The following is a 26,538-nucleotide window of genomic DNA, read 5'->3' on the forward strand; positions in this document are numbered from 1 at the left end:
ATTATCTCCTTTGTAAAATGTATTTTTTAAAACAGTGGAGAAACATCATTTTAGAATTTTGAAGAGATTTGAAATTTAGTTCATTTGCTGTTTTCCCAATAGATGTGTGGCGTTCCTGGGATGTCCGACCCAAGAGCAGGCGGTGATGCTACTGACTCAAGCCAAACCGTTCTTGATAATAAAGTTTCCTTGCTCCATTCGATGCCTGCTCACTCCTCTCCACGCTCTCGAGACTATAATCCATATAACTATTCAGATAGCATCAGTCCCTTCAATAAGTCTGCTCTCAAAGAAGCCATGTTTGATGATGATGCAGACCAGTTTCCTGATGGTATGTTTTGGGTCACACACTACTGTCTGTGTTTTAGAGGACTCAGTGAAGCAGAAGAAATATATGTGATTCTTTTATTGTAACTCTCTAAAAAATAAAGATCTGTGGGATGGAAAATTTCCCCCATGTTCTAGGGGCTGATTTCTAATGTTTTGGTCATTTTCTTCCCCAGAATGAAAAATAGGAAAGTCATCCTAAGGTTATCTTGTAATCTAGAAATCCTTAATGATCTCCCCAAAACAACAAAAAACAGTGTTCACTGTTAGCTTAATCAATTTAGTTTTTTTATTTCCAGGCTCAGTTCATTCAGTCATTTCATACTATAATGACAAAATCATTTGAATAAAATACTCATTCTTTTATAATTATCGTGATGAATGAAAAAATATCATTTGTGTTTCTTATGTTACTGGTGTGATTTGTCTGATATTTTCTTTTGATTAGATTGATTCAGGTTATACGTTCTTGGCATCAGTATCACAGAAACAATGGTACATTATTTATTGCGCTCTATGAAGGAGCACCTCATTTCACTTTACTCCATGACTAATGACATTGACTCTGAGCCCAAGATTGTGGTGACACCTGGCAGGCTTCCTCTTTGTGAAGTGCTTTTTTTCTCTTTATAAATTAATAAGTGTTTTGTGGGACGATGTTTCTACATACATAACAGGGAAGCCCACAGTAATACATCATCAAAATTAAGTTTAAAATACCACTAATGTTCACCTGTAATAGTCACTCTGGTAAAGTTTAACAGGGACTATAATATGTTGGAATAGTGGTATCACTAGTGAGGGAGATATTCTTCCAGGGATACTCATAGCTATGTTTGCCTAGAGAAAAGAATTTCAGTATTTTTGAACACTGAAGCAAAAATATTACCAGAATTGTAATTGTGTCAGTATCTGTCAGAGGTACACAAGGAAAATCAATATTAGTAGTTAATATACTCTAGACTTATATTTTCACCATGCCTCTAGGATGTGGCAGCTATTTTCCATTTTACTGATTGGAAAATGAGCCTCAGAAATAGAGAATATTGTGTCCCCCAGTCACACAGATTTGAGAGGCAGAGGTTTGGTGAGACTCCAAAGCCCACATTCTTTTCACTTGTTCTCAGTATCTCCCTTGTCAAAAGAGGAAATACTGCTGATTATACTTTGTCTTGATTAATTTAGTGCCTTAAGTTTATCATTTGTATGATCTAAGTAGTTTAGTTTTATAACATAATTTATTTCATTCTTTGGTAGAAATGGCTTTCCTTGGAGTCATGTGTGCAGGCCATTATATGTCAAGTCATTTCTAATTTATCTCCTGGAGCAATTGTACAGCCTGCATTCCTGGAGAAGAAAACTGAGTTCCTTTGCTAAACATTTTCTTATGAACTTCCTTTAGTCACTGAAATGAAATATACTCTTAACATAATGGTCTCTGATATCTGTAAAAGTCTGACAACTTTTAATTTTCCAGGAGTAATTTTTTTGTGGGATTTATTGGTGTTAAGTGCCATCAAGTCGGTTCTGGCCCGTAGTGACCCTGAATAGGTCACTTCCAAGAAGTGGCTGGTGGATTTGAACCACCGACCTTGCAGTGCATTAGAGATGCATTTATCCTGATATAGTAGTTTTTATTATGCCAAGGAGTCCTGATGTAGTGCTGCCTGTTAAGGTGCTAGTTTGACCCGCACAGTCAGCAGTTCATATTCACCAACTGCTCCTGGGAAATGCTATACAGGGTCACTATGAGTCAGTGGCACTCAGCAACAGCAATATTATGCCAAGGGTTTTGAAATGAAATTTTTCTGGACAAGTTTTATTCTCTAACTCAAAGTTTTACCTTTGAACTTAGGTTTGTTTTTTTCTTTTTCATGGATTTGTTCTGCATTTTGCAGAGGTTCTCCTTGATCATTCAAAATCCTAATTTGGTTCTCCTTACTGATCATTGTTTTACAATTGTTTTTGAGTTTTTAAATTCAATAAATAAATTTTGTGCTCTCTATACAACTGTGTTGGGAAATCAGAAACTCTTAGTGCTCTCCTTATAGATCCATGAAAGTTGTCCTGACAAATATTCTTTTTAATAGTAAACAAATGTTGTCCTTATATTTTTTGGGCCTGAATTTCCTTCCCCTTTCTTCTGTTAGTTTTACTTCAGTAGAAAAAATCTGTTCTAGTTGCTCAGTTTATTCCCCTTTCTCTGTTTCCTGAATCCTCTGAAGTAAAATAGAATTTTTCTTTCTCTGTTTACAGTTAAGGGTTCTCTCAGACCTATAGCATCAGGCTATGATTATCACTAGGGCAGGCTAACCAGTAAGCTAAGTGAGGCATAGTAGCTTCTCTTCTTAAGTGCCAATAATGAATCATTTATCAAACTGCAACTTCTAGGTTCAATTTTGGGAAGAGTTCTCTTTTTCTTGACCCGCTTTTTTCTATAGGCAACAGTCCTCTTCCCAATGCTGGGTCTACAAATCCTCTCTGGTGTACAGGAACAACAAGAGTGGACAGCACTTTCTAATAAAAGGAGAACATGGTCAAGCCATAGGACTTCAAGGGAATACAGCTTTGTGGGGCCACTATCTTTCCTGGAGACCTGGGAGTGATGGTGACCTCAGAACCTTCCAGGCTTAAGCAGCGTATTCTTTGGTTGTCTTATTCCAGAGAAGGCATAAGGAAGTTGGTAGCACAAGCTTAGATCATCACATGCCCAAGTCCTTCAAAATCTGATTTTACCTTATGTTTGATCATCAAAAAGATTTAGGAAATGCTTGTATTTTGACATTCTAATTTAGATTTAAACTGAAATAAATCATTAAAAGCAATAGTTGATTATTGTAATTGAAAAAATAAATAGTATGAGTTCTTTAACATTCATAAGATACATGAGTTCATAATTTCATCTTTTAAAAAAAAGAAAACTTGGTATCCATTTGGCCATATTCTTAACTCAAAATTTAAAGGGAAATGTACTAAGCATTTATTCTGCCTTTCCTGTCAAACTGTATTTCAAGTTAATTAAATAGTGTTAGTTAATAGTTGGAGTCTTGGTGTGGCACTGTGAGTTAAGCACAAGACTGCAAAGCTGTTTGAACTGCAAGGTTGGTGGTTCAAGCTCACCAGCTGCTCCTCAAAAACCCTATACAGGGTCACTACGGGTCAGAACCAACTCGACAGCACTTAACAACAACAAGTTGATAGTTACTCCCTTTATCATTCCACTTCATAGAAGAAATGGTATAGTTAGAAAATTTTCCATTTTAAACTCTAGCAAAATAATTAATTCAACAACAACTATTAGTTAAAATGTTGATGGGGCACTTTACAAAGGGGAAATCAAGCTATCACTACTTACATCCAGTGATCATTATTAATATCAGTAGAAGTAGAGTGTATAAACACCTTACAGATGCAAGCTGGTGTGTGTAGGGGTGAAATCACCTATTGAGGATTTGTTAGAAATACTCAAGACAAAAGGTAAATTCCTTGGATCCCAAAGGGAAATTAGATGAAGTAAGAATGGTAAAATCTTGATAAATTGTTAAATTTGGATGATAGCTATAAGAGGGTTCATCATACAGTTCTCATGTATTTTTCACTATAAAAACTTTTTCAATATAGTGCTTTTGTTACAGGGATGACAAAATTGAAAAGAAAATTAGTTGATTTTTTTAAGGATGTGCTTTTATTAACTTCATTATTATATACCAGTAGCCTCAGCAGTTACTCTTTTATTGTCATTGTAAATCTAACTATCAGAATTTTTGCCAATTCAACTATATATAGATGTGCAGTTCTTAACAGCAGTTACAATAATAGGCTGTGCAACACTATTCCTAATCAGTGCAATTTTCCCATCATCTTTAACTCCCCTTTTCCCACTCCTTCCTGCCCCTGGGAGAAGCTCTAATAAACTTTGGTCTCTATACGTTTACCTTTTCTTGTCCTTTTATATAAATGAAGTTATATAATAATTGCCCTTTTGTAGTTGATGTGTTTCACTTAGCCTCATATCTTCAAACTCCATCCATACTGTGACATATATCGAAACTTCATTTCTCCTATTGGTTGTATGTATGTACCACATTTTATCTATTTATTTCGCGCCTTTTGCGTATTGTTCATCATAAATGAGAATTGGTGTGCAAGTTTCTTTTTGAAACTCTACTTTCAAGTCTTTGGGATATATACTAGGAGTAGAACTACTGGGTCAGATAATAGTTCTATTTATAGTTTTTGAGGAATCACCACAGTTTTCCTTAATGGCAGTAACGTTTTGTGTTCCCATTAGCAATGGACGAGTTCCAGTGTCTGAACATTCTTGCCAGCATTTTGTTATTTTCTAGATATTTTTGTTGTTGTTTAACCCATCCTAGTGAGAGAGAAATGGTAACTCATTGTAGTTTTGGTTTGCCTTTCTCTGATGACTAATGATATTAAACATCTTTCCATGTGTTTGATGGCCATTTAAATGTCCTCTTTGGTGAAATATTTATTCAAGTCCTTTGTCCATTTATGATTGGGTTTGTTAGTTTTTGTTTTTATAGTCAACATAGGTTATAATATCTGTGTTTCATATAGTTTAAAGATTGTAATCCCAATACTAATTGGTAAGATTTGATCATTAATGTAACAATTTCTTGTCCTTTTTGACAGATCTTTCCCTTGATCATTCTGACCTGGTAGCAGAGTTGTTGAAGGAGCTGTCTAACCATAATGAACGAGTGGAGGAAAGAAAGATTGCCCTCTATGAACTCATGAAACTGACACAAGAAGAATCTTTCTGTGTTTGGGATGAACACTTTAAAACAATATTGCTGTTATTGCTTGAAACCCTTGGGGATAAAGAGGTAAATGGCAGAAAATGTAAACAGTAACCTGCCTTTTTGGATTGCCTGTCATTGCCTATGAATCAAGCACCACACAGAATCAGAAATTGTGAGAATAAGTCTCCTGCTGCTTCCTTCTGCATAAAATTTTCACTATAAATTTCACTTTTTCTTTTGAACTCAATTTAAGCTCACCAATTTTGACTAATTGGCACTGGGAAAAATTAGAGGTTATAGGACCACATAGGCTGCTTGTTTTTTGCCTATCTTTAAATGATCTTTTCAGAATAAAACATCCTCTTTAATATTCAAAATCTAGTTCTGATTTTGAGAAAGTGTAATGATGTAAGTTTTCAACTGGAAATTTGATTTTTAATTCTGTCATATTTTATGAAGTCCATCATTTGACCCCAATATTAACCCTGAAATTACAGAAATTGGACATTGAAAAGATTGTCTGCAACCCCAAAACATTAAAACTTTTAAATGTTTCTTCTTAGCCTACAATCAGGGCTTTGGCACTAAAAGTTTTAAGAGAAATCCTAAGGCATCAACCAGCAAGATTTAAAAACTATGCAGAACTAACTGTCATGAAAACATTAGAAGCACATAAAGATCCTCATAAGGAGGTAAGTTACATGATAGTTATTTTATTATATAGTCAAAATATTTGTGATATTATTCCATGAAACATAGAAACATTACATGAAAAGTACAGTAATTATCAATTATCTCCCTTGATAGTCACCTAAATAACTTACTGAGATACTAGCATATATTTTTATCTATAAAATGCAATGTCATTTGGCCAACTCTAGGAAATAATCTCTGTAATTACATTTTCTTTCTTACAATTTTCACTTTCCATTTAGTGATAGCAATTTGCTGTGAGTGGGTACCAACTCGATGGAACCTAACAACAACAACAAATGAAGGAAAAAACTTAACTGTTGTTTTAATATGGTAAATTGACTTATGGTGTAGCTGTTGAAAATTGTTGTCAAGTCGGTGCCCAGTCACAGTGACCCTGTATTGGGTTTCCAAGGAGCCTCTCATGTTAAGCTGTTCAGTGCTTATCCTACAGCACCATTTGGGAGCCATGTGTCTGTTAAAGGTGAATTCAGTAATGATGACAGCTTTCGTGAAAGAATACTGTAAACCTATCTCACTACTTTGTGGTTATGCTTTTTACCCCCATGACATTGATTAGGTAACCATGAAGATTATTATTTTAAAAATGATTTTGTTGTTGTTAAGTGCCTTCGAATCGGTTCCCACTCTTAGCGACCTTGTATAGGGTTTTCAAGGAACAACCGGTGAGCTTGAACCGCTGACTTTGCAGTTCAAACCAGCATTAACCCACAACGCCACACCAGAATCCCAGAAATGATTAGGAGAGGAACTTTTTTATAAGAATTGCATTTCTAAGAGAAAGCATCAACAACAAATTATTGAATGTCTCTGGTAGAATTAAAGCAGAAGCAAGGGCAAATGATAGAGGAAAAGTTAAAATAGCAGTGAGATAAAATGGATCAAAGCTAAGTACAAAAACTAAGTCAGCCTACCCAGAGAAGCAGTGACACCAGAAATGGAGGCAGAGACAATGACGTGGAGAGATGGAATGGCTGGGGACTCTAGACCCAGAGAGGAAGAGGGGCTGTGTGCTGACGACCGGGGGGCAGACTTGCAGGGTATACCCTTTGGTTGGTTGCTGATACATAGAGGGGATTGTAACCATGGCAATGAAATGATATATGGTAGGATGAATGATAAAATGCTAATGTTCTCCCATGTAAACTATCACATAATTCACAATAAAACATTAAAAAAAAAAAAGTACATTGATGTCCACAAAAACACAAGAGGAAGCCAATTCAGGTTGTGGGAGAGTTCTGGGACCACTGTAGCTACTGTAAAGATCCGAGGATGCATAGTTAGACAAAAGAAGATGCAAAGGAGACATAACAGCTAACCTTAAACATCTAAAAGAATGTTCCTGTAAAAGAGGGGCTAAATTGACCTTCTTGCTCCAGAAAACAGAACAAGGATCAATGAGTTGGATTTATGGACACAGATTTCTGATTCAGAAAAAGGATAATTTTTGCAAAAATTCAACCTGCCCATCAAAAGAATGAACTTCCTTGTTAAGTAGTGAATTCATAGATACTAGAAGTGTCCAAGAAGAGTGTAAATAACCATCTATTTGACATGCTGTTAAAAGCATTCCTGAAAATAGAAAACACTAGATTTGAATCCTCTTTGTACTTTTAACCTGACTTTCTGAGTTTGGAAAATTTATTTAACCACTGAGTCCTGGTTTCCTCATCTTTAAAATCAGGGTAACATTATTGATTTGACAATCTTGTTAAGAGCATTAAATCAAGACATCCCCCCCCCCCAAAAAAAAAAAAGGTAAGTCAAAAAATACTGCTACAAAATCATAGAAACCTTTATTAAATAAAAATATCAAAATGTGAAGCTTTTGTTTCTTGACATATCCTCCATCTAGGGCTATATTCTAATGAAGACAGTATTTCCACTCCTCTAACCTCTCCCCAAAGAATTCTATACTCATTGACAGATACCATATTAAAATGGCATCCTTATGGAACTCAAATTGTGTTCCTTGTCAATGTTCTCTGAGTTTATGAACACAAAGAAGTCTGAAGGGTGAAATTCAAGCCAATAGAGTGGATGGGGTAAGACTTCCCAAAGAAATTCTTATAGGATATCCCTTGCCATCCTCAGAGAATAAGTAGGTACTTTATTGTGATGGGAAAAAAATTTTGGTACAATTTTCTTGGCCTTTTACTCATCTTAATATTATAATGCAGTTGTAAATTTTCTTAAAGCTTTTTCATAATAAGCCCTCATGATTGTGTTCTCCAAGAAATGTATCAAGATTACCATTTGGAGAATCCCAAAATCCAGTCACAATGACCTTCTGAGCTGACCTCTGCCTTGAATTTTACTGGCCCAGCAAATTCTCTCAGAAGCTACTTTTTTAATTGGATCTTGCTCTCCAGATTGATTTGGTAAATCCAGGACTCTTCCTCCATTATAATTTGTTCCATAATATCATCTTTATTACCTTTGATCTTGCTTAAAATTCTGGTGCAAATACCAGCTTCTTTGAACTTGCATGAACTGGTCGTCATGCAACAGTTTTGACACCCATCAAGCCAAAAGTCTGCTGAGGCAAAGATACTCACTTAAAACTGAAAATGCCAAATGATGTGAGGTCCCAACTTCAGTAACCATTGCATCAATGATAATTCTATGATTTTCTTCCACAAGTTTCTGGACTTCAGCCACAGTGTCTTCATTCATCAAGGTTGATGGTATTCCCTCTGTTGGCTCATCATTTGGATCTTGACCATACTTAAAATATTTGATGTATCTAAAAACTTGTTATTTTATGTGGCACAGCATTCCCAGTAACTTGTTGCAAAGCTTCAATTACTTGAAAAAACGTTCACTTGAATTTTGCTAAAAATCTGATATTAGCCCTGGCCTCAAAATTCTTGGTTTTTGCAATAACTCAAGCAAATCATGTTTAAATATGTCTCTGCAATCATTGGACAGCTGCAAATACGTTCTCTCAGTGCTGCATATGTCTTATTCTCATTAGAACACTCACTGTCCACCAATTTGTCATACTATGGTGGCTTCCATGTTACTGTGATTCTGAAACCTGTCCCACTGGTATTTTAAATATAGGGAGGGTCACACGTAATGGACAGGTTTCAGTAAAGTTTCCAGACTAAGAAGACTAGAAAAAAGGCGAGACAGGATATGTCTGAATGTTTAGCAGCTGAAAATCTTGTGAATAACAGCAGAACACCAGATGTAGAGCCAGGTGAGCCCTTCAAGTTGGAATGCACTCAAAATGCAAATAGGAAAGAACTGACTGTAATGACGTAAATGGTGCAAAATTGAACGATGGGTAAGGAAGACTAGAGAAAAATTGATGTATTTGAATTACGGTGTTGGCAAAGACTATTGAAAGTACTATGGACTGCTGGAAGAAGAACAAACTAACCTGTTTGTGCCGTCAGAATTGTCCTTAGAAGTCAGGATGGTGAGACTTCATCACTCATATTTTGAACATGTGACCGGGAGGGACAGTCCTTGGAGAAGCACATCATGGTTGGTAAAGTAGAGGGTCAACAAAAAGTGGAAAAGCCCCAGGGAAATGGGTTGACAAAGTGGCAACAGCAGTGGGCTCAAGCATAGCAATAATTGTGCAGATGATGCAGAACCATGTGGTGTTTCATTCTTTTGTTCACAGAGTTGCTGTGAGTCAGAACAGACTTGACAGCACTTAATAACAACTGAGACTAAAACAAGTATATTACTGTGAGAACTTATCTGCATCCACCAGTGATAGCAGAGATAAGTTTAAACATGTTTTGTTTAGAATAAGCCCATGTATGTATGAACTGGAACCCTTGTAGCAATATTTTTGACTTGCCATGATAGAAACTAAAACTCTTAGAACAAAACCTAAGTATAAATTTGAAGTACCCTTGTTACCTTTGTTACCTTGAATGATTTCTTAAATATAAAAGTATAAGCAATCACCACCAATACCAACAAAAACTAGATAAATGAGAATCGTAAAGGTGAAACTAGTGGGAATATAAATGATACCACTTTTGTATGTTATATATTGTCTGTGTGGATCTTGACAAGCTATGGACAACATTGCAGAAAATCAATATTCTAGAAACTTTTTGTGCTCCTGAGGAACCTGTACATAGACTACGATTCAGTCATTCAAACAGAACAAGGGAACACTGAATGGTTTTAAATCAGGGAGGATGTGCACCAGACTTGTGTTCTTTCACCATACTTATTCATTCTGTATGCTGAGCAAATAATCTGAGAAGCTGGATTATGTGAAGAAGAATGTTGCATTAGGATTGGAGAAAGGCTCATTAACAACCCACAATGTGCAGATGATACAACCTTGCTTGCTGAAAGTGAAGAGGACTTAAAATACTATTGGTGAAGATCAAAGACCACAGCCTTCAGTATGGGCTGCACATCAATGTAAAGAAAACAAAAATCCTCACCACTGGAGCAGTAAATAACATCATGATAAATGAATATATTAAAGTTGTCAAAGACTTCATTTTGCTTGTACCCACAAATACTCATGGAAGCAGTGTGCCTGACACAAGTCATGGTATTTTCAATAACTTCATATGCATTTGAAAGTTGGACAATGAACACGGAAGACCAGAGAAAAAAATAATACATTTAAGTTATGGTGTTGGAGAATACTAAAGGTACTATGGACTGCCAGAAGAACAAACAAATCTATGTTGGTCAAAGTACAGCCAGAATTCTCCTTAGAAGCCAAGGTAGCTAGATTTTGTCTCTCATACTTCTGATATATTATCAGGAGGGACCAGTCCCTGGAGAAGGATATCATACTTGGTAAAATGGAGGGTCAGCCAAGCGAGGAAGACGTGCACCAAGATGGGGTTGACACAGGGATAGCAGCAATGAGCTCACACATAGCAGTGTTTTGTTCTGTTATGCATAGGGATGCTATGAGTAGAAATGACTCGACAATACCTAACAACAAATGAAAAGACAACCCACAGATTTTGAGAATAATGTTTATGAAATCATATATCTGATAAGGAGTTCTGGTGTAGCACCATGAGATAAGCACTGGACTGCTAACCACAAGATTGGCAGTTCAAACCCACTAGCTGCTCCTCAGAAGGACTCATACAGAATCACTATGACTTGGAACTGAAAACAGTATCTGATAAGGGACTGTTTTTGTTGTTGTTAAATACCATTGAGTCAATTCCAACTCTTAGTGACCCCCCAGATAGGATTTCTTAGGCTGTAAATCTTTGATGGAACAGAAAGCATCTTTGTGGCTGGTGGGTTGAAACCGTGAACTTGGTGGTTCACAGACCACTGCTTATCTTACAGAGCACTGCACTCCATATAAGCACACACAACCACACCACGTGTTGCTTACATGGGGCAGAAAGTCACTCTTTCTCCTGTGGAGTGTCTGATGGGCTTGAACTGCTAACTGTGCAGTTAGCAGCCCCACATGTAACCTGCTACACCACCGGCTCCTGGATAAGGGACTAGTATCCAGAATATAGAAGGAATTCTGAACAACTTGCCAAGTAACTTATTTTTAAATGTGCCAACAAATACATGAAAAGATGCTCTACTTTATTAGTCATCAGGGAGATGCAAACCAAAACCACATCTAGAGTAAGATAGCACTCACACTAGAATGACTAAAGTTAAAATGAGAGTAACAAGTGTATATGAGGATGTGGAGAAATTGAAAACCTCAGAGTGGGCTAATTTGCTTTTTAAAGATTTGACTGCATTTCACACATTGGCTGATTTTTAATAGTGGTCTATCTTTGTACCACATTTTTAGGTCCAAGCTTGAAAAACAATATCCAATGGTTGTAGTTTGTTTTTCCATGTCACAACTCAAATAAGGCCTGCGTTGTTAAGTGCCATCGAGTCTGTTCCAACCCATAGTGATCCTGTATAGGGTTTCCGAGAAGTGGCTGGTGAGTTTGAACCATTGGCCTTGTGGTTCAAACTGACCTTATGGTCCAGTGCATGATCATGCAGCACCACACCAAGACTCCAAATAAGGCCTGTAACAGTCCCAATTGTACAAAAGAAAATATTGATGTTCTTCAGATGTCACTGCTGAAATTAGTGCTGGGTCTTCTGAATTTCAGTATATTTTCTCCTGTACTTGTCTCAGCACCTCGCACAGCTTGAAATCATAAGCAGGACACTACCAAAGCAGTATCTAAAACAATTTTTACATTTACTTCAAAGACCATCTTTACAGATTTAAGGTTCTATTTAAGCTAATCATTTCTTCTCTTATTCATTGTATTACCCTCCCCAACCCTGACACAGAAGGGAAGAAAATCAATGTGAACGAAAGGAAGAATAACACGTGAATTTTTGCTTAACACATTAATGACATTTTGATTTTATTGTGCATTAGCATGAAACAAAAGGCCCAAAGCCCTCCTAGACTTCAGTAGACCTCACCTTAGCCCACTCCAGGGGACTCCATTCACTTTGTGGGAACTCCTAAGACCCAGCACAACTCGATCAAAATTTTAAATTACTGTCAACAATGCTTTTTGTTTGTTTTAGAGTTTCTTTTGAGAAATTTAGACATACACAAAAGAATGGAAAATGATGCAATAAAGCTGTATGTTTACATCATCTGGTCTCAACAGTTATTGACATGCTGCTGTCCTATTTTGTCTGTACCCTTAACTTTTTATGCTTAGTTGTTTACTGGATTATTTTCAAGGCAAATCCCGCATATTGTGTCATTTTAAAAGTACATTAAGAAACATAACTTCTTGGCTTAATTCCTGGTTTGTTTCAGGTGGTGAGAGCTGCTGAGGAAGCTGCGTCGGTGTTAGCCACTTCAATTAGTCCAGAGCAGTGCATCAAAGTGCTTTGCCCCATCATCCAAACCGCAGACTACCCCATTAATCTGGCTGCAATCAAAATGCAAACAAAGGTGATAGAGAGAGTGTCCAAGGAAACTCTTAACCTGCTTTTGCCAGAGATTATGCCAGGTCTAATACAGGTAAGCTGTGAAGCTCAAAGTAATAAACTGTGCTATGCTTGTGATTGTGATAATGTTATTTTAGGCTTTTTCCCAACCACATATGTGGCATGTCCCAGCCTTCCTGCTGTCTGCAGTGTTTACAACAAAGACTTTCCTTCACTCTCCTTTGATGGTTGTGTGTTGTCAAGTAGACTTTGATTCATAGACACCCTATATCACAGAGTAGAACAGTCCCATTGGGCTTCTAAGCCTGTAATACATATACATGTATATAGTTTAGCTGCTTGTTGTGACTTGAGTGAAGGTTTACACACAAGATCATCAGTATAGTTAACAAATGTACAATAAAATACTTTGTTTCATCTCGGTGATTACAGTCCCCTCCATCCAACAGTTACTCCACTTCTTCCCTGTGGTTCCTATTTCCATTTCACCCACCATCCCATTCCTTCCCAGTTTTGTCCTTAAGTAAATGTTGCCCTTTTGATTTTGAATGATCGACCATTCCATAGTGAGCATTCCTTACTAGTGTTGTTGTCCCCCACTTATATATCTGACTAACACGTGACTGAGAACTGGGCCACGAGAGTGAGTTCCTTTCCAGAATTGAAGGGTCCTTGAGGGCCGTAGTCTTGGTTTACTCCAGTCTCTATCTGACCAGTAAAGCCTAGTCTTTTTTAAATAATTTTGAATTTTGTTCCACATTTTCACCGATTCTGCCCGGAACCTTTTAATGTGATCCTTTTAAAGTTGGTAGTCATAGCTGGGTACCATGTAGTTCTTCTGATGGAGACCAGTGTTCACATGTTCCATTAGTCCACTGAACTAATTGATTCCAAGCATTTCTTACCACTTCACTTTCATCAGCACATGGAGAGAACAATAGTTGCATCTTAGATGGCTACTCATGAGCTTTTAAGATCCTAGATGCTATTCAGCAAAGTATAATGTAGAACATTGTCTTTGTGTTGTTATACAAGACTGTAATCTTTATAGAAGCTGACTGCCAAATCTTTATCCCATGAAGATGTGTTCAAACGCTCAACCTTTCAGTTAACAGCCGAGCACTTAACCATTGCACCACCAAGGTCCCTTAGCTTTTGATTAGTAGTAGTGGTGGTGGTGTTGATATGCCATTGAATTGGTCTGAGTCATAGCAATCCTGTGTAGGGTTTCTGAAGCTGTAAATCTTTATGGGAGCAGAAAGCCCTGTCTTTCTTCCTCAGAGTGGCTGGTGGATTCAAACTGCTGACCTTGCAGTTAGCAGCCCAATGCATAACCACTGTGCTACCAGGACTCCTTAGCTTTTGATTGTTGTTGTTGTTAAATGCTGTCGAGTTAGTTCTGACTCATAGCAACCCAGTACAGGGTTTCCATTATGCAGCTGGTGAGCATGAACCACCAACGTTTTGGTTCAAATTAACCTTGCAGTCCACACATTAACCCATAGCGCAACACCAGGAGTCCTTAGGTTCTGATTGTTGTTGTTAAATGCCAACCCATAGCAACCCTATATAGGGTTTCTGAGGAGGAGCTGTTGAGCTTGAACCACTGATCTTGCAGTTCATACTGCTTTGTGGTCTGGCACATTAACCCACAGCACCACATTAGAGGTATGTAAAATGTCTCAGTAATTTCCCTTTGTTCCTAAGGTACATAGTATTTCAAGTAAATGCACAAGAATGTATGTCGTTTAATTCACTGTGCTCTTTGTAGACTTCGTAATTTCTAGAAGACAGTGTTGAAGCAAAGTCGAGACAATTGTAAGATTGTTATGGTCAATATTCTTGATGTTTTTGATGTTATAGTTACAAAAAAGTATGTTGAAAATGCATGCCTGGGCCTAAATTTTCATGGTAAATGGGATAATAAGGACACAAACTGTGACTTGGTATCTTCCTGCTAGGGATACTTTTGATATATTTTCAGTACTTTTGGAATAGACACCACACTCCTTTGTCTGATCTAAATCTTCACTTTATTCTTTCCCAAGCCTTTCCTATCACATACATGCTTCAAAAACAATTGTTGAGTAGTTTCTATGCACTGGACACTGTGTACACTTGGGGACTACCAGGATGACTGTGACTCTTATATGCCTTTGAACGACTGCCGCTTCGAAGGGGATAACAGGAGAAGGTGACTGATGAGATGATGTGACAGGAAATAAGGGAAAGGTGTTATCTAAAGCATTATTATTATTATTATTATTATTAATTTGATAGACTGAGTAGATGGAGACCCCACTAACGGAGAAAAGTAATATGGTATGAAGAACTGGTGTGGGTGGGAGTCAGATGATCCCGAGTGGGTCACACCGCATTCTTACCAATGACATTAAACCTTTCAGATATTTACATGAAACAAACATACTGAAAAATGAAAAAGGATTATGTGATCATTATTCATGTGTGTTCTACAATCAGAACATTTTATAGAATTAAAACATTATAGGTTAAGTTGAAGTTATATTTCACTTCCTTGCTTCTCAGAAACAACCTCAATCAGGATTTTGTTCTAAAGCTAGACCATATTTTTATAGTTTTTTAAGGTATACTAGGGGGCTTCAAAAAGTTTGTGGGAAATGGAATTAAAGGTAATACAATTTTTCCATGAACTTTTTGAACTCTCCTCCTATAATTAAAGTGTACAGTGATACATAAATAATACACAGCATTGTTTTGTGATGTGTTCATGATAGAAAAACATTTTTAATTTTTAAAAATCTTTATTTTTTTCAATCTGCATTGTGTTTTTAATTACTATCCAAGTCGATATATATAAGTTGATTTAAGTCATTCATTTTAATAGATGGTTAATAATTTGTATCTTATCAATATGCACTATTCTATTATTAGATATTTGGATTGGGACAACCAAATATTATGTAAGCATGGAACATATATGTCTTTTTTTATGAGATTCAATAGAAAGTATTAGGACTGCCTACAAACTCTTTCTTTCCTAAGACAATTGATAGTCAAATTAATCAAGTCTCTAAATTTTACCTAAACTATACAGTTAAAAGAAATTCAGTGCATAGAAAAATTGCACCTTGAAGATACACTCAGACAAATTCAGAGTGTAGGTGATTCTGTAAGAAAAATCACCAAATCCTTCAAGAAAGAAATGACATGAGTAAATGGGGAAAGGAAACTAACAACTGTTAACAATTTAAGAGATATGAGCATGAAAAAGAACAAAATGACAGGGCTAATATTCAATTTCAAAACTTATTACAAATCTACAATAATTAAAACAGTTTGGTACTAGAATAAACACAGGCATATGTTGTCATTGTTGTTAGTGCCATCGGTTTGGTTCCAACCCATAAGGACCCTGTGTAGTGTTTCCAAGGAGCAACTGGTAAGTTTCAACCACTGACTTGCAATTCAGACCTTGAGATTCAGTGCTTTTCCTACAGTGCCATAACAGACCAATGGAATAGAATTGAAAACCCAAAATTAAACCCATCCATTATTGGTCAATCGATTTTCAAAAGTATCAAAACCATTCAGTGGGGAAACAGTAATCTCTTAATAAATGTTGCTAGAAACTGGATATTAGCATTCAAAAAATTGAAATTGGATCCCTCCCTTATGCACTATATAAAAATTAACTAAAAGTATATCAGTGGCCTAAGCGTTAAGAGTTTAAACTATCACATTCTTAGAAAAAAACATAGGTATAAATATTAATGAGCTTGGATTGGACAATAGATTGTTAGGTGTAACACCAAAACACAATAGCAAAAGAACAAAGAGTTAAGTTGGACTTAATCAAACTTAAAATTTTTTATATATCAAAGGACATTATCAAGAAAGTAAGATAACCCACACAAAGTAAGAACATTTTTGTAAGTCATGAATCTGCTAAGGATCTAATACCAAATATGTAAAGAACCTTTACAACTGAACCACAAAAAGACATATAATCCAATTTTTAAATGGACAGTTTGAATAGACATTTTTCCAAAAATTTATACAATTAATTAAGTTTATGTAACAAACACATTAAAAGATGCTTGACTTCATTACTCACAGTGAGATACAACTTTGTACCCACTAGATGCCTGTAATTAAAAGAACAAAAAAGAACAAGAGGGAAAAAGACTGTTAAGAATTGGATCACGTAGTATAATCTACCAGTGTCTCTGAAGCTAAATATAAGGTTACCAGATGACTCCACAATTCCACTGTAGATCCAAAAGAAATGAAAACTTAACATCTATGCAATAACTCATATACTAATAGTCATAGTAACAATCATAATAATCAAAAAGCATATAGAACCCATTAGATCCGTTTTGGACGAAGAGCAGCCAGAGTGCTCCTTAGAGGCCAACATGGCCAAACTTTGTCTATCATACTTTGGGCATATTGTCAGGAGGGAGCAGTCGCTGGAGAAGGATATCATGTTTTGTAAGGTAGAGGGAGGGTGAGAGAAAAAGAGAAAGACCCCCAATGAGATGGATTGGCCAGGTGGCAGCATCAATGGACTCAAGTGTGGCAAAAGTAGTGAGGTTGGCCCAGGATCAAGCAGTGTTTTCATTCTGCTATGCATAAGGTCGCTGTGGGTCACTACCGACTCGATGGCACCTAACAACAACATATAGAACCCAAGAGTTCATCAGCTGATGAATTAATTTTTTTTAATGTGATATACCCAAAGAATAAACTATTAAAACCAAATCTGTTGCTATTGAGTTGATTCCGAGGCATAGAGAACCTGTAGGATCGAGTAGAACTGCTTCATAGGGTTTCAGAGACTAAATCTTAATGAGAGCCCCATCTCTCTCCTACAGAGTGCCTGGTAGATTTGGTTGGTTTGAGCCACTGACCTTGTGGTTAGCAATCTAATACTTAACCCACTGTCCCAACAGGACTCCCAAATGCACTATTATATGGTAACAAAAAGGAAGTGCTGGTATGTGGTACAACATAATTGAACCTTGAAATTATTGAGGCAAGCCAGTCAACAAAGAATACAAACAGTAGTCTCAAATTAATTATGATGATTACTACGCATCTGAATTGTACATGTTAAGTGGGCAAATTTCATTGTATATGAATTAACATCTCAATAAAGCAGTTACCAAAATAATGAAAGACATCAACCAAATGCAATATATGGAGGTTGTTTTGATCCTTATTGAAACAACCTACAGAAAGGCATATTGTAACAATTGGGAAAATTTGAATACACACAAAAGAACTCACTGCCAACAAGTTAATCCTGAATCAAAGTGACCTTATTCATGGGTGAAACTGCGCAGTAGAGTTTCCAAAGCTGTAAATCTTTATTGAAATAAACTGCCATATCTTGCTCCTACAAAGCAGCTGGTGAATTTAAACCTTGACCTTTTGCTTGTGCTACTGGTGGTGGTTATGTGCCATGGAGTCAGTTCCGACTCCATGAGCCTGTACAGGGTTTCTGAGGCTGTAAATCTTTATGGGAGCAGAAAGTTAGGTTTCCTTAATTTGAGCACAAGCTGATGATACTAATGTTATTTTCTTTAAGCGTGAATATGACACTGTAGGATAACCACTAAACTACTTACTAACCACAAAGACAATTCAAACCAACCAGCCGCTCCTCAGAAACCTTATACAGAGTCACTATGAGTAAAACTGATTTGATAGCACTTAATGTGCCAGACTGCAAAGCCATTTGAACTCTAAGGTCGGCAGTTCAAGCTCACCAGCTTCTCCTTGGAAACCCCATACAGGGTCGCCATGGGTCGGAACCGACTTGACAGAACTTAACAACAACAATAACATCAACAGAATATTGTAATCAGGGGTTTGTATGTATCTTAGGGATACATACTAAAGAAGGTAAAATGAGGGATTTGTTTAAAATAAAACAAGATTGATAGATGGGACAAGTACGTGTTTATAACTGTAAGCATGAACAGACCTAATGCCATCCTCCATCTTCTGTTCCCATTCACCAGTTCTTCCCAATTCCACTTCCTGGGCAACAACTAATTTTATATATACCAATAAAGATACTTTGGTGTGATTAGTGATTGAGGTCTTAAATCTTGCAAATGGCCACTGAAGATACAAATATTGTCTTTTCCTTCCTGGAGCAAAGACAAGTGAAGAAAATCAAAGCTTCAAGGAAACAGCCTTAGGGAACTAAGGATCACAGCCTTCACTACCCTGATACCAGAAGATCTAGGTGGTGACTGGCAACCACTATCAACCACGCTGATCATAATCACAGTAGAATGTTCTGGACAGAGTGGTGGAAGAAAAATGTACAAGAAATTCGAAATCAAAATCATGAAAAAGACCAGACTTGCTTTTATAATAAAGACTAGTAGAACCTCCTTATATCCCTTTCAGACTTGGAACTGAACTCACTCCCAGGGATCATCTTGTAGCCAAACAATAAACAGGTTTAAAAAGGGAACAGTAGCATCCATGAGGAACATCAGCCTCAAAGCAATCAACCATACAGGCAGTAAGGGACAGGAAAGATGGACGAATGGAAATGGGAAACTCAGCAAGAAAGTGGGAAAAATTCATTAAGGGGATATTTAAGAGAAGGCTTCCAAAAGTTTGTAGAAAATTGAAATTAATTACTCCTGAGTGTTTTTGTGTACATCCCCAACTCCACCACCCCCCCCAAAAAAAACAGGGAATAGTAGCAAATAATGTTGAATGATGATGCATGGAGGAGATTGTAATCTTTGCAATGAAACAATGGTGTAAAGCTGATGTTATTCCATGTAAACTATCACTCAGTTTACCAAAAAAAGTAAAATATATAGAGATCATATATACTAATAAAAAATTAACATTTTTAAAAAATGGAATTAAGATAATGATATTTCCCACAAAGTTTGAAATTCCCTCATACACTAGAATGAGTCAAAAATTACCTGCATTCTGGTTATATTAAATAAAACACACATCCATGAATGATGACAACATTGAACGTGCACATGAAATGATTCTGTCATATAGATGAGTGACAGTGGATTATGTGGCACATCATTTGCAAATCAGCCATGGTTATGAAATAATCCACAACACACTTAGGTTTCAGAAAGTTGTGCAAGATAGGCACCAAAATAACTCACAGAAGCGTTTGGACATCTGCAAACAAAATTTGGGCTGATCCTCAAAGATAAAAGTTTCTTACAAAAAATCTTTTAACTGGTAACAAAACATGAATTCATCACTATGAATCTGAGAGTAAATGGTAGAGTATAGAAGGGAAACATCCTCAGTTGCCAACCAAGAGAAAGCTCAAAAGTTAACCATTAGCTGGAAAATTGATGTTTACAGTTTTCAGGGATTCTCAAGGGCCAGTATTGGAACACTATCAGAAAAAAGGTTCAACAATCAACAGTGCTCACTACAATCGCTCACTTCTAATTAAGCACAGAGGACTGCTATCCAAGAGCATTGTGATCTTGCATGACAGTGCATATCTTCATACCTCTGCCCACACTGTTGACACTGAAAAAACTTCATTTTGAGGTGTTAAAACATCCTCCTTATGGTCCTAATCTCGCTCCATTGGATTTTCATCTGTTTGGTCCCCTGAAAGCAGCCCTTCAAGAATGAAGATTCACCTTGGATGAAGATGTGAATTACAGGTGCATTCATATCTCATAGCTCAGTCTAAAAAGATTTTTATAAGAGAATATGAAAGCTTGTTGACCGATGGACAATGTATTGAAAAGCAAGGTTATGTCAGAAATTCTTGTATTTATCTTTTTTTAAAGTTGATTACAATACTATAGCCAGAGTATGGATAATTTTTGGATCAACGTCAAAATTGTTGAATGGAATCTAATTTGTTCTAAACTTTTACACAAACCACAATAAAATGCTCCAAAAGTTTTTTTTTGTTTTTTTTTGCCATACCGTTTGTAATAGGAAATTTTTAGAGAAGGGAAAGACCTAAAACCTAAATAAACTCTTGGTTGTTAGTTCCTGTTACATTGGCTCAGATTCATCCGGTGGCATCGTCATGATTTATTGCTATGTTTGAGTCCATTGTTGTATCTAAATTGTCAGTCCATCTCACTAAAAGTTTCCTAGTTTCTGCTGACCTCCTACTTTGATGTCTTTTTCTAAGACTTTTTTTTTGTGTTCTTGACAGCCCACTGTATAGTCAGTATTCTTCACCACACCATAGTTTGTTTGGGTTTTTTGTTTTTTGTTTTCATCTAACTAGTAGTCATACTTTATTAATGATAGAAGCAGTACATATTTCAATCCAATTGCAGTTAACTCTTCTGAACACCAAAGAAAGTCCTTGTTTTCAGATGGTTAACATTGTTAATAACATAATGTCATATACAGTGTCATTACTGTTGTTCGTCGGGGCTGGGGCTGCCTTTGCCCTTGATACATTTGCTGGTGACATGACCAATTTGATGTCCTTAACTTCCACACCTGTTTCATCAGTCTCTTCCTTTTCACTTTCCTCTTGCACAGTTGGAGTTTCTGTGTTTTCCTGAATGTTTTAGACAGCTTCACATTAAGCTTTAAATTTTTCAGCAGCTGCTGTGCTTGCTGAGATCAATCCTTGATTTGGGCTTCTCCAAAAACTATATAGATATCTGAAGCTGGGCTCTTGCAGACATCTGACTTTGTGGTGACAAAAATTATATTCTTAGATTTCCAGATAGTGACTCTAATAACCCCTGTGACTTGTCAAAGACCCTGTATGAACACAGCCTTCATGCCTTCTTTTCACTTCGACTTTATTTAACTTTACTGACTGGTTCTTCATCAAATTCAGCTGCTGTCACCAACTGGGTTTGTTGTGTGGTTGCCTATTTGGCATCCTGTTCCTTGAGCTCTCATACTGACTTATCACTGTTAGATTCTGTTCCATACCCTGTCTCAGGTTGGGGCTGTGGCTTCACCGGACATTTTGTACAGCGAATGCAGAACCAAGATGGCGGCAGAAAGAGAGTGAGCGAGAACGTGACCCACACCATAGTTTTAATTCATCAGATCATCTGTCATCTTGATTCTGTTTACCTTTCATTTACACTTGAGACAGTTGAAAACATCATGATGAGTTAGACACAATATAGCCATCAAAGTGATATTTTTGCTTTAAAATTTTTAAAGAGGTCTTTTGAAGATTTATACAGTACATCATTGGATTTCTTTTAAATTTCTTAGGCATGGATTGTTGGTCCAAGCAGAGTGAAATGATTGACAACTTAAGTTTCTTCCTAATTTATCATGATATTGTTTATTGGTCCAGTTGCCAGGATTCCCATTTTCTTGATCTCAGGTGTAATCCATACTGAAGGTTGTAGTGTTTGGCCTGCTTTAGTAAGTGCTTCAAGTTGTCTTCATTATCAGAAAGCAGGCTTGGGTCATTTACATATTGTAGATTTCCTCTAATCCTGATGCTTCATTCTTTTTCATGTAGTCTATCTTCTCGGAATATTTGTTTAGCATACAGACTAAATAAGTAAAATGAAATGATATAACCTTGTTGCAAAGCTTTTTAGTTCTGAGCTACACAGTATCCCTTTTGTCCTGTTTGAATGGCTTCTCTTGATCCATGTGCAGATTCTATATAAGTAAAATTAAGTGTTCTGAAATTCCAATGCTACGTAATGTTCTCCAGAGTTTGTTACAACCCTATAAACCCAACCCATTGCCATCAAGTAGAATTCTAACTCTTAGAGTGACCTGTGGACACCTGTGGACAGAGTGAAGCTGCCCTGTAGGATTTCCAAGGTTGTACGTCTTCATGGAAGCACACTGCTACACCTTGCTCCCAGAGTATCTGGTGAGTTCAAACCATCAACCTTTCTGTTAGCAGTCAAGCACTAAACCACTGTGCCACCAGGGCTCCTTTTACAACGTTGTTGTTGTAAGGTGCCATCGAGTTGGTACCAACTCATAGCGACCTGTGCACAGCAGAACGAAACACTGCCCGATCCTGGGCCAGCCTGACTATTGTTGGCACGCTTGCTGCCATTTGACTAGAATATGGTTATATTAGAACACATACTAATGGATTCTTCATGAAACCATTTAAAATAATCACTGTTGTGAAGACTATAGCCATATTAAATCAAGATTGTTGTTAGTTGCTGTTGAGTTGACACCAACTCATGGTAACACCATTTGTGTAGAGTAGAGCTGTTCCATGATGTCTCAGGAGACCTGCTGTTGTGCTGTAGGATTAGCACTAGACTGCTAACCTTAAGGTCATTGGTTCAAACCCACCAGTTGCTCCTCGGAAACCCTATACAGGGTAGCTATAAGTTGGAACCAACTCAACAGTATTTAACAACAACACAGGGTTTTCAAGGCCATGATCTTTTGGAAGTAGATTGCCAGGTCTTTCTAACACGGTATCTCTGCGCATACTCAGACTCTTAATCTTTCAGTTAGTGAATAGTCTGAGCTATGGGAGTATTTTGAGTGCTGGAGTTTAGGTGCTGTTGAACGCCTTAAAACACGAATGCTTTAGTTAGATTAATTTGGAGACTTTTTAGGGTGTGGGTTGGCAAAGGAGCAGCCTTAGAGTTAGAGAACTGTAGCTCTGCTGGCTAAGTAAGAAAGAACCTGATAAGTAGAGGGAACGGTGTTGGGGGAGGAGAACATGAAGAAGTAGAAGGAAAGAGAGAAGGCATGTCTCTGCCTAAAAGTTTATAAAGGTGAACTTAGGTCACCAGAGCTGTTTCTTCTTAGTACACTTGAGATTTCATGAGTTGCGTCATCTGGCCCTGTTGGATAGGTAGTATTCTCTTATCCCCCAGGAATGCTAACAATGGCCTTTTCTCCCTAGGGTTATGATAATTCAGAGAGCAGTGTTCGGAAAGCTTGTGTCTTCTGCCTGGTAGCTGTCCATGCGGTAATTGGGGATGAACTAAAACCACATCTCAGTCAACTCACTGGCAGTAAAGTAAGTAATGCTGTTTGCTTTAAAGATCGTGGCCATGGTATGTTCTTCAAATGTTAGTTTTGTGTCTGTGTTGAAGGTTAAATATAATTAGTCATGCTTGGAGTATCCAACTTGCCCTTATCCCCACTGTGCATTTTTTGTGTGTGTTTTTATTCAAACGTTTGCCACTCAAGTTAGCAGTTTGGTAGATATCTCTTAAGAAAAAATGCTTACAGCTCCTGGTAATGTATAGTGACCCACTGGACTCCTTTTCCCAGTCCAACCGAACACACAATTCCTTACTCCCAAGGACTGTTTAAGAATGAATAAACTGTTGTGATTTACATTTGTAGATTATTCCATTGTTGTTGTTGTGTGCTGTTGAGTTGGTTCCAACTCATAGCAACCCTGTATAGGGATTTTGAGGAGTGACTGGTGAGTTTGGACCACCAACCTTGCTGTTCAGACTGACCTTGAGCACTGCACTGCAGCATCACAATTACACAAAAACAACATTAAAAAAAATTTCCCCTTAAGAACTATAATCAAATATTGCCTTCCTTTTTTCTATTATTATTGTGATTCATATTAATATTCAGCTTTTATTTGACTTTATATGCTCAAATAAGTTTTTCTGAGTAGTCCGTAAGACTTAAGTAAATAAAAAGAATTTGTCTTTCTCATTTTTTTGTTAGGGCTGACAATCAACTATAGTTGTTGAATTATTACTTAAGAATGAATTTTCAGAAGACATTCCCTTTCATTTAAAGAGTTTCCCAGAATCCTAACAATTGTTATTACTATGATCAAATTTAATTTTTAAAAAAGCAAAAAGAAAGAAGAAAAATTTGCACCTTTTTTCAAGGAAAATTAGTTCAGGTACACACGTTCATTAAATACCTAAATAAGTAGTATAGCTAGATTAAAGCAATGATTCATAATTCAAAGGTTACAAGCAACTTTGAAATTTAGGTAATAATCTCTTCCCAAGAAAAACAATTATAGGCAGATATGATGTCTAGTTTCAGAGGGTTCTGCGAGCTCCCGAGTCCCATGGGATTCAGGTTAGAAACATTTGGATCAAAGAGTTATTAGCATTAGAAAACAAACCTTCAACATGGTAAATTCAAAGAAAAAAGCATCCCAGCTTTTGTGATAAACTCAAATTAGGTCTGGTAATCTAGAGATACCTGTTGAATTAAAATTCAGCATCTTATCTCAAGACCGTAGCAAAGTGGAAAAAATACTTTGAAATATTTTAGGTGAAAAAATGCAGAATTGATTATAATTTTCTAAAATGAGAATCTCATATGGGTACACACTGCAAATGGACTCAGAATAATCAAAACCATTGTTACGTTACAGTGGTAGTGGACAGTGGTCGAAGAGGATGGATCCTAGAACTCAAATACTGAAACTTACATCCAACCCACTTCTTACCTACTCCATAACTTTGGTTGTTGGTGGTTGGTGGTTATGTGCCATGACTTTGGTAAACCGCTCTGAATTGCAGTTTAGTTTCCTCAACTAACTATAAAATGTTGTGAAGATTAAAGATTATATAAAGTAGTTCCCACAACATGTAACATGCAATGTTCAGATGTTTGCTATTATCGATTTAATGGTGTCTTCTTTTTCTGTTTGTTTTAATATTTTGTTATTAGTATCACATTTTAAAAAAAATCATATCAAACATACACAAACTCTAAGACTTAAAAAACCTTTTTTGCAACTATTGTCAACAGTAACTAAACAGTAATAATGAACCCCACAGTCTAAAGTCTTATCTTTCAGATTTCTCCAGGATATATATCATTTCTTTTAATGGTCATCTTCTCATAATTGTGAGCAATTTACAGCCTTTACAGTACTCCCTTAAATGACATGTGTTTGGCTTGAATCTGCAGATGAAGCTACTAAATCTTTACATCAAACGTGCACAGACAGGTTCAGCAGGAGCTGATTCCACTGCTGATGTTTCTGGACAAAGTTAGTGAAGCTGATTGAAGTGAGCCGGGTCTCTCAAAGAAAGGACAGAAAGACCACACTCATCAATGAAAGGAAAATTTCAAATACATCTTTTAGAACTTACCATTGTTTCCCAGTTTTAGGTTTTTGTTTTGTTTTGTATTTTCTGTAACAGAGGGCTATCCTCAGTCTGCATGTAACTTTTATGATAGTTATCCCAAATTCAAGAAGAAGCAGTATTAACATCAGTTGATCAATACAAAGGAATTTTTAATCGAATTCATCATTTTACATGTTGTACTTCTCTGTCTTCCCATTAACCTTTGCCAGTGTTACAATTGCACAATTTTTTTTAAGTGCTGGTTAAACAGGAATGCTTAAAGCTTTAAAAGCTTAACAGTCTAAAACTTTTTTTTCCCTTATTCAACTGCAAAATAATTTTTTTTTTTTTTTTTTTTTTGCTACTTTGCGTTTTGTTCCGTATCATGTCCTATGCTAGAAATATTGAAATGATGTGAAAACAAACCAGGACTTATTTGAACTACAGCTGGACTCTGTTGTGTGATGGTGATATGTCATTAGTTGCAACTTTTTTGGGGTGATCTGCAGTTTGAAAATGAAGACCTCAAAAGGAATTGTAAAACTGTTGTTGTTTATTGGTTTTTGATCTTGCCATTTTTATTTAAAACCATCCTCCCTTCCATGATTCCTTAAGAAAGCTGCACCAAATCATCTGCCTGTTGTTTTGTTTTTGTTCCTGTTTTGTTTTTTTCTTGATACTTATAAAGATAGAAGGTTTTATTGCAGGTTTTTTTTGGTTTGTTTATCTAGGTTGTGAATGATGCTTTTTTATATTTATTAATCTCAAATTCACTTATAAATAAACTTGATAATGGAAACAGACAAAAAAAAAAAAAA

At 36.6% G+C, this 26,538-nt stretch overlaps 1 protein-coding gene and 1 pseudogene across 1 annotated transcript in view; one reads left to right on the forward strand and one right to left on the reverse strand.

Annotated features, from left to right (window-relative positions):
- Positions 1-26,225, forward strand: part of CLASP2 (cytoplasmic linker associated protein 2) — a 251,562-nt gene extending 225,337 nt beyond the window's left edge. Inside the window, exons 36-41 of the mRNA XM_006876589.1 lie at positions 103-331; positions 4,984-5,177; positions 5,657-5,785; positions 12,577-12,783; positions 23,557-23,673; positions 25,560-26,225. Of these exons, the coding sequence (XP_006876651.1) occupies positions 103-331; positions 4,984-5,177; positions 5,657-5,785; positions 12,577-12,783; positions 23,557-23,673; positions 25,560-25,646 (963 nt within the window). The 3' untranslated portion in view covers positions 25,647-26,225. The remainder of the gene's footprint in view (positions 1-102; positions 332-4,983; positions 5,178-5,656; positions 5,786-12,576; positions 12,784-23,556; positions 23,674-25,559) is intronic.
- LOC102839818 lies at positions 21,052-23,133 on the reverse strand (annotated as a pseudogene).
- Positions 26,226-26,538: the final 313 nt, after the last annotated feature.

Source organism: Chrysochloris asiatica, unplaced genomic scaffold (genome assembly GCF_000296735.1).
Source record: "Chrysochloris asiatica unplaced genomic scaffold, ChrAsi1.0 scaffold00393, whole genome shotgun sequence".
NCBI classification, from domain to species: domain Eukaryota; kingdom Metazoa; phylum Chordata; class Mammalia; order Afrosoricida; family Chrysochloridae; genus Chrysochloris; species Chrysochloris asiatica.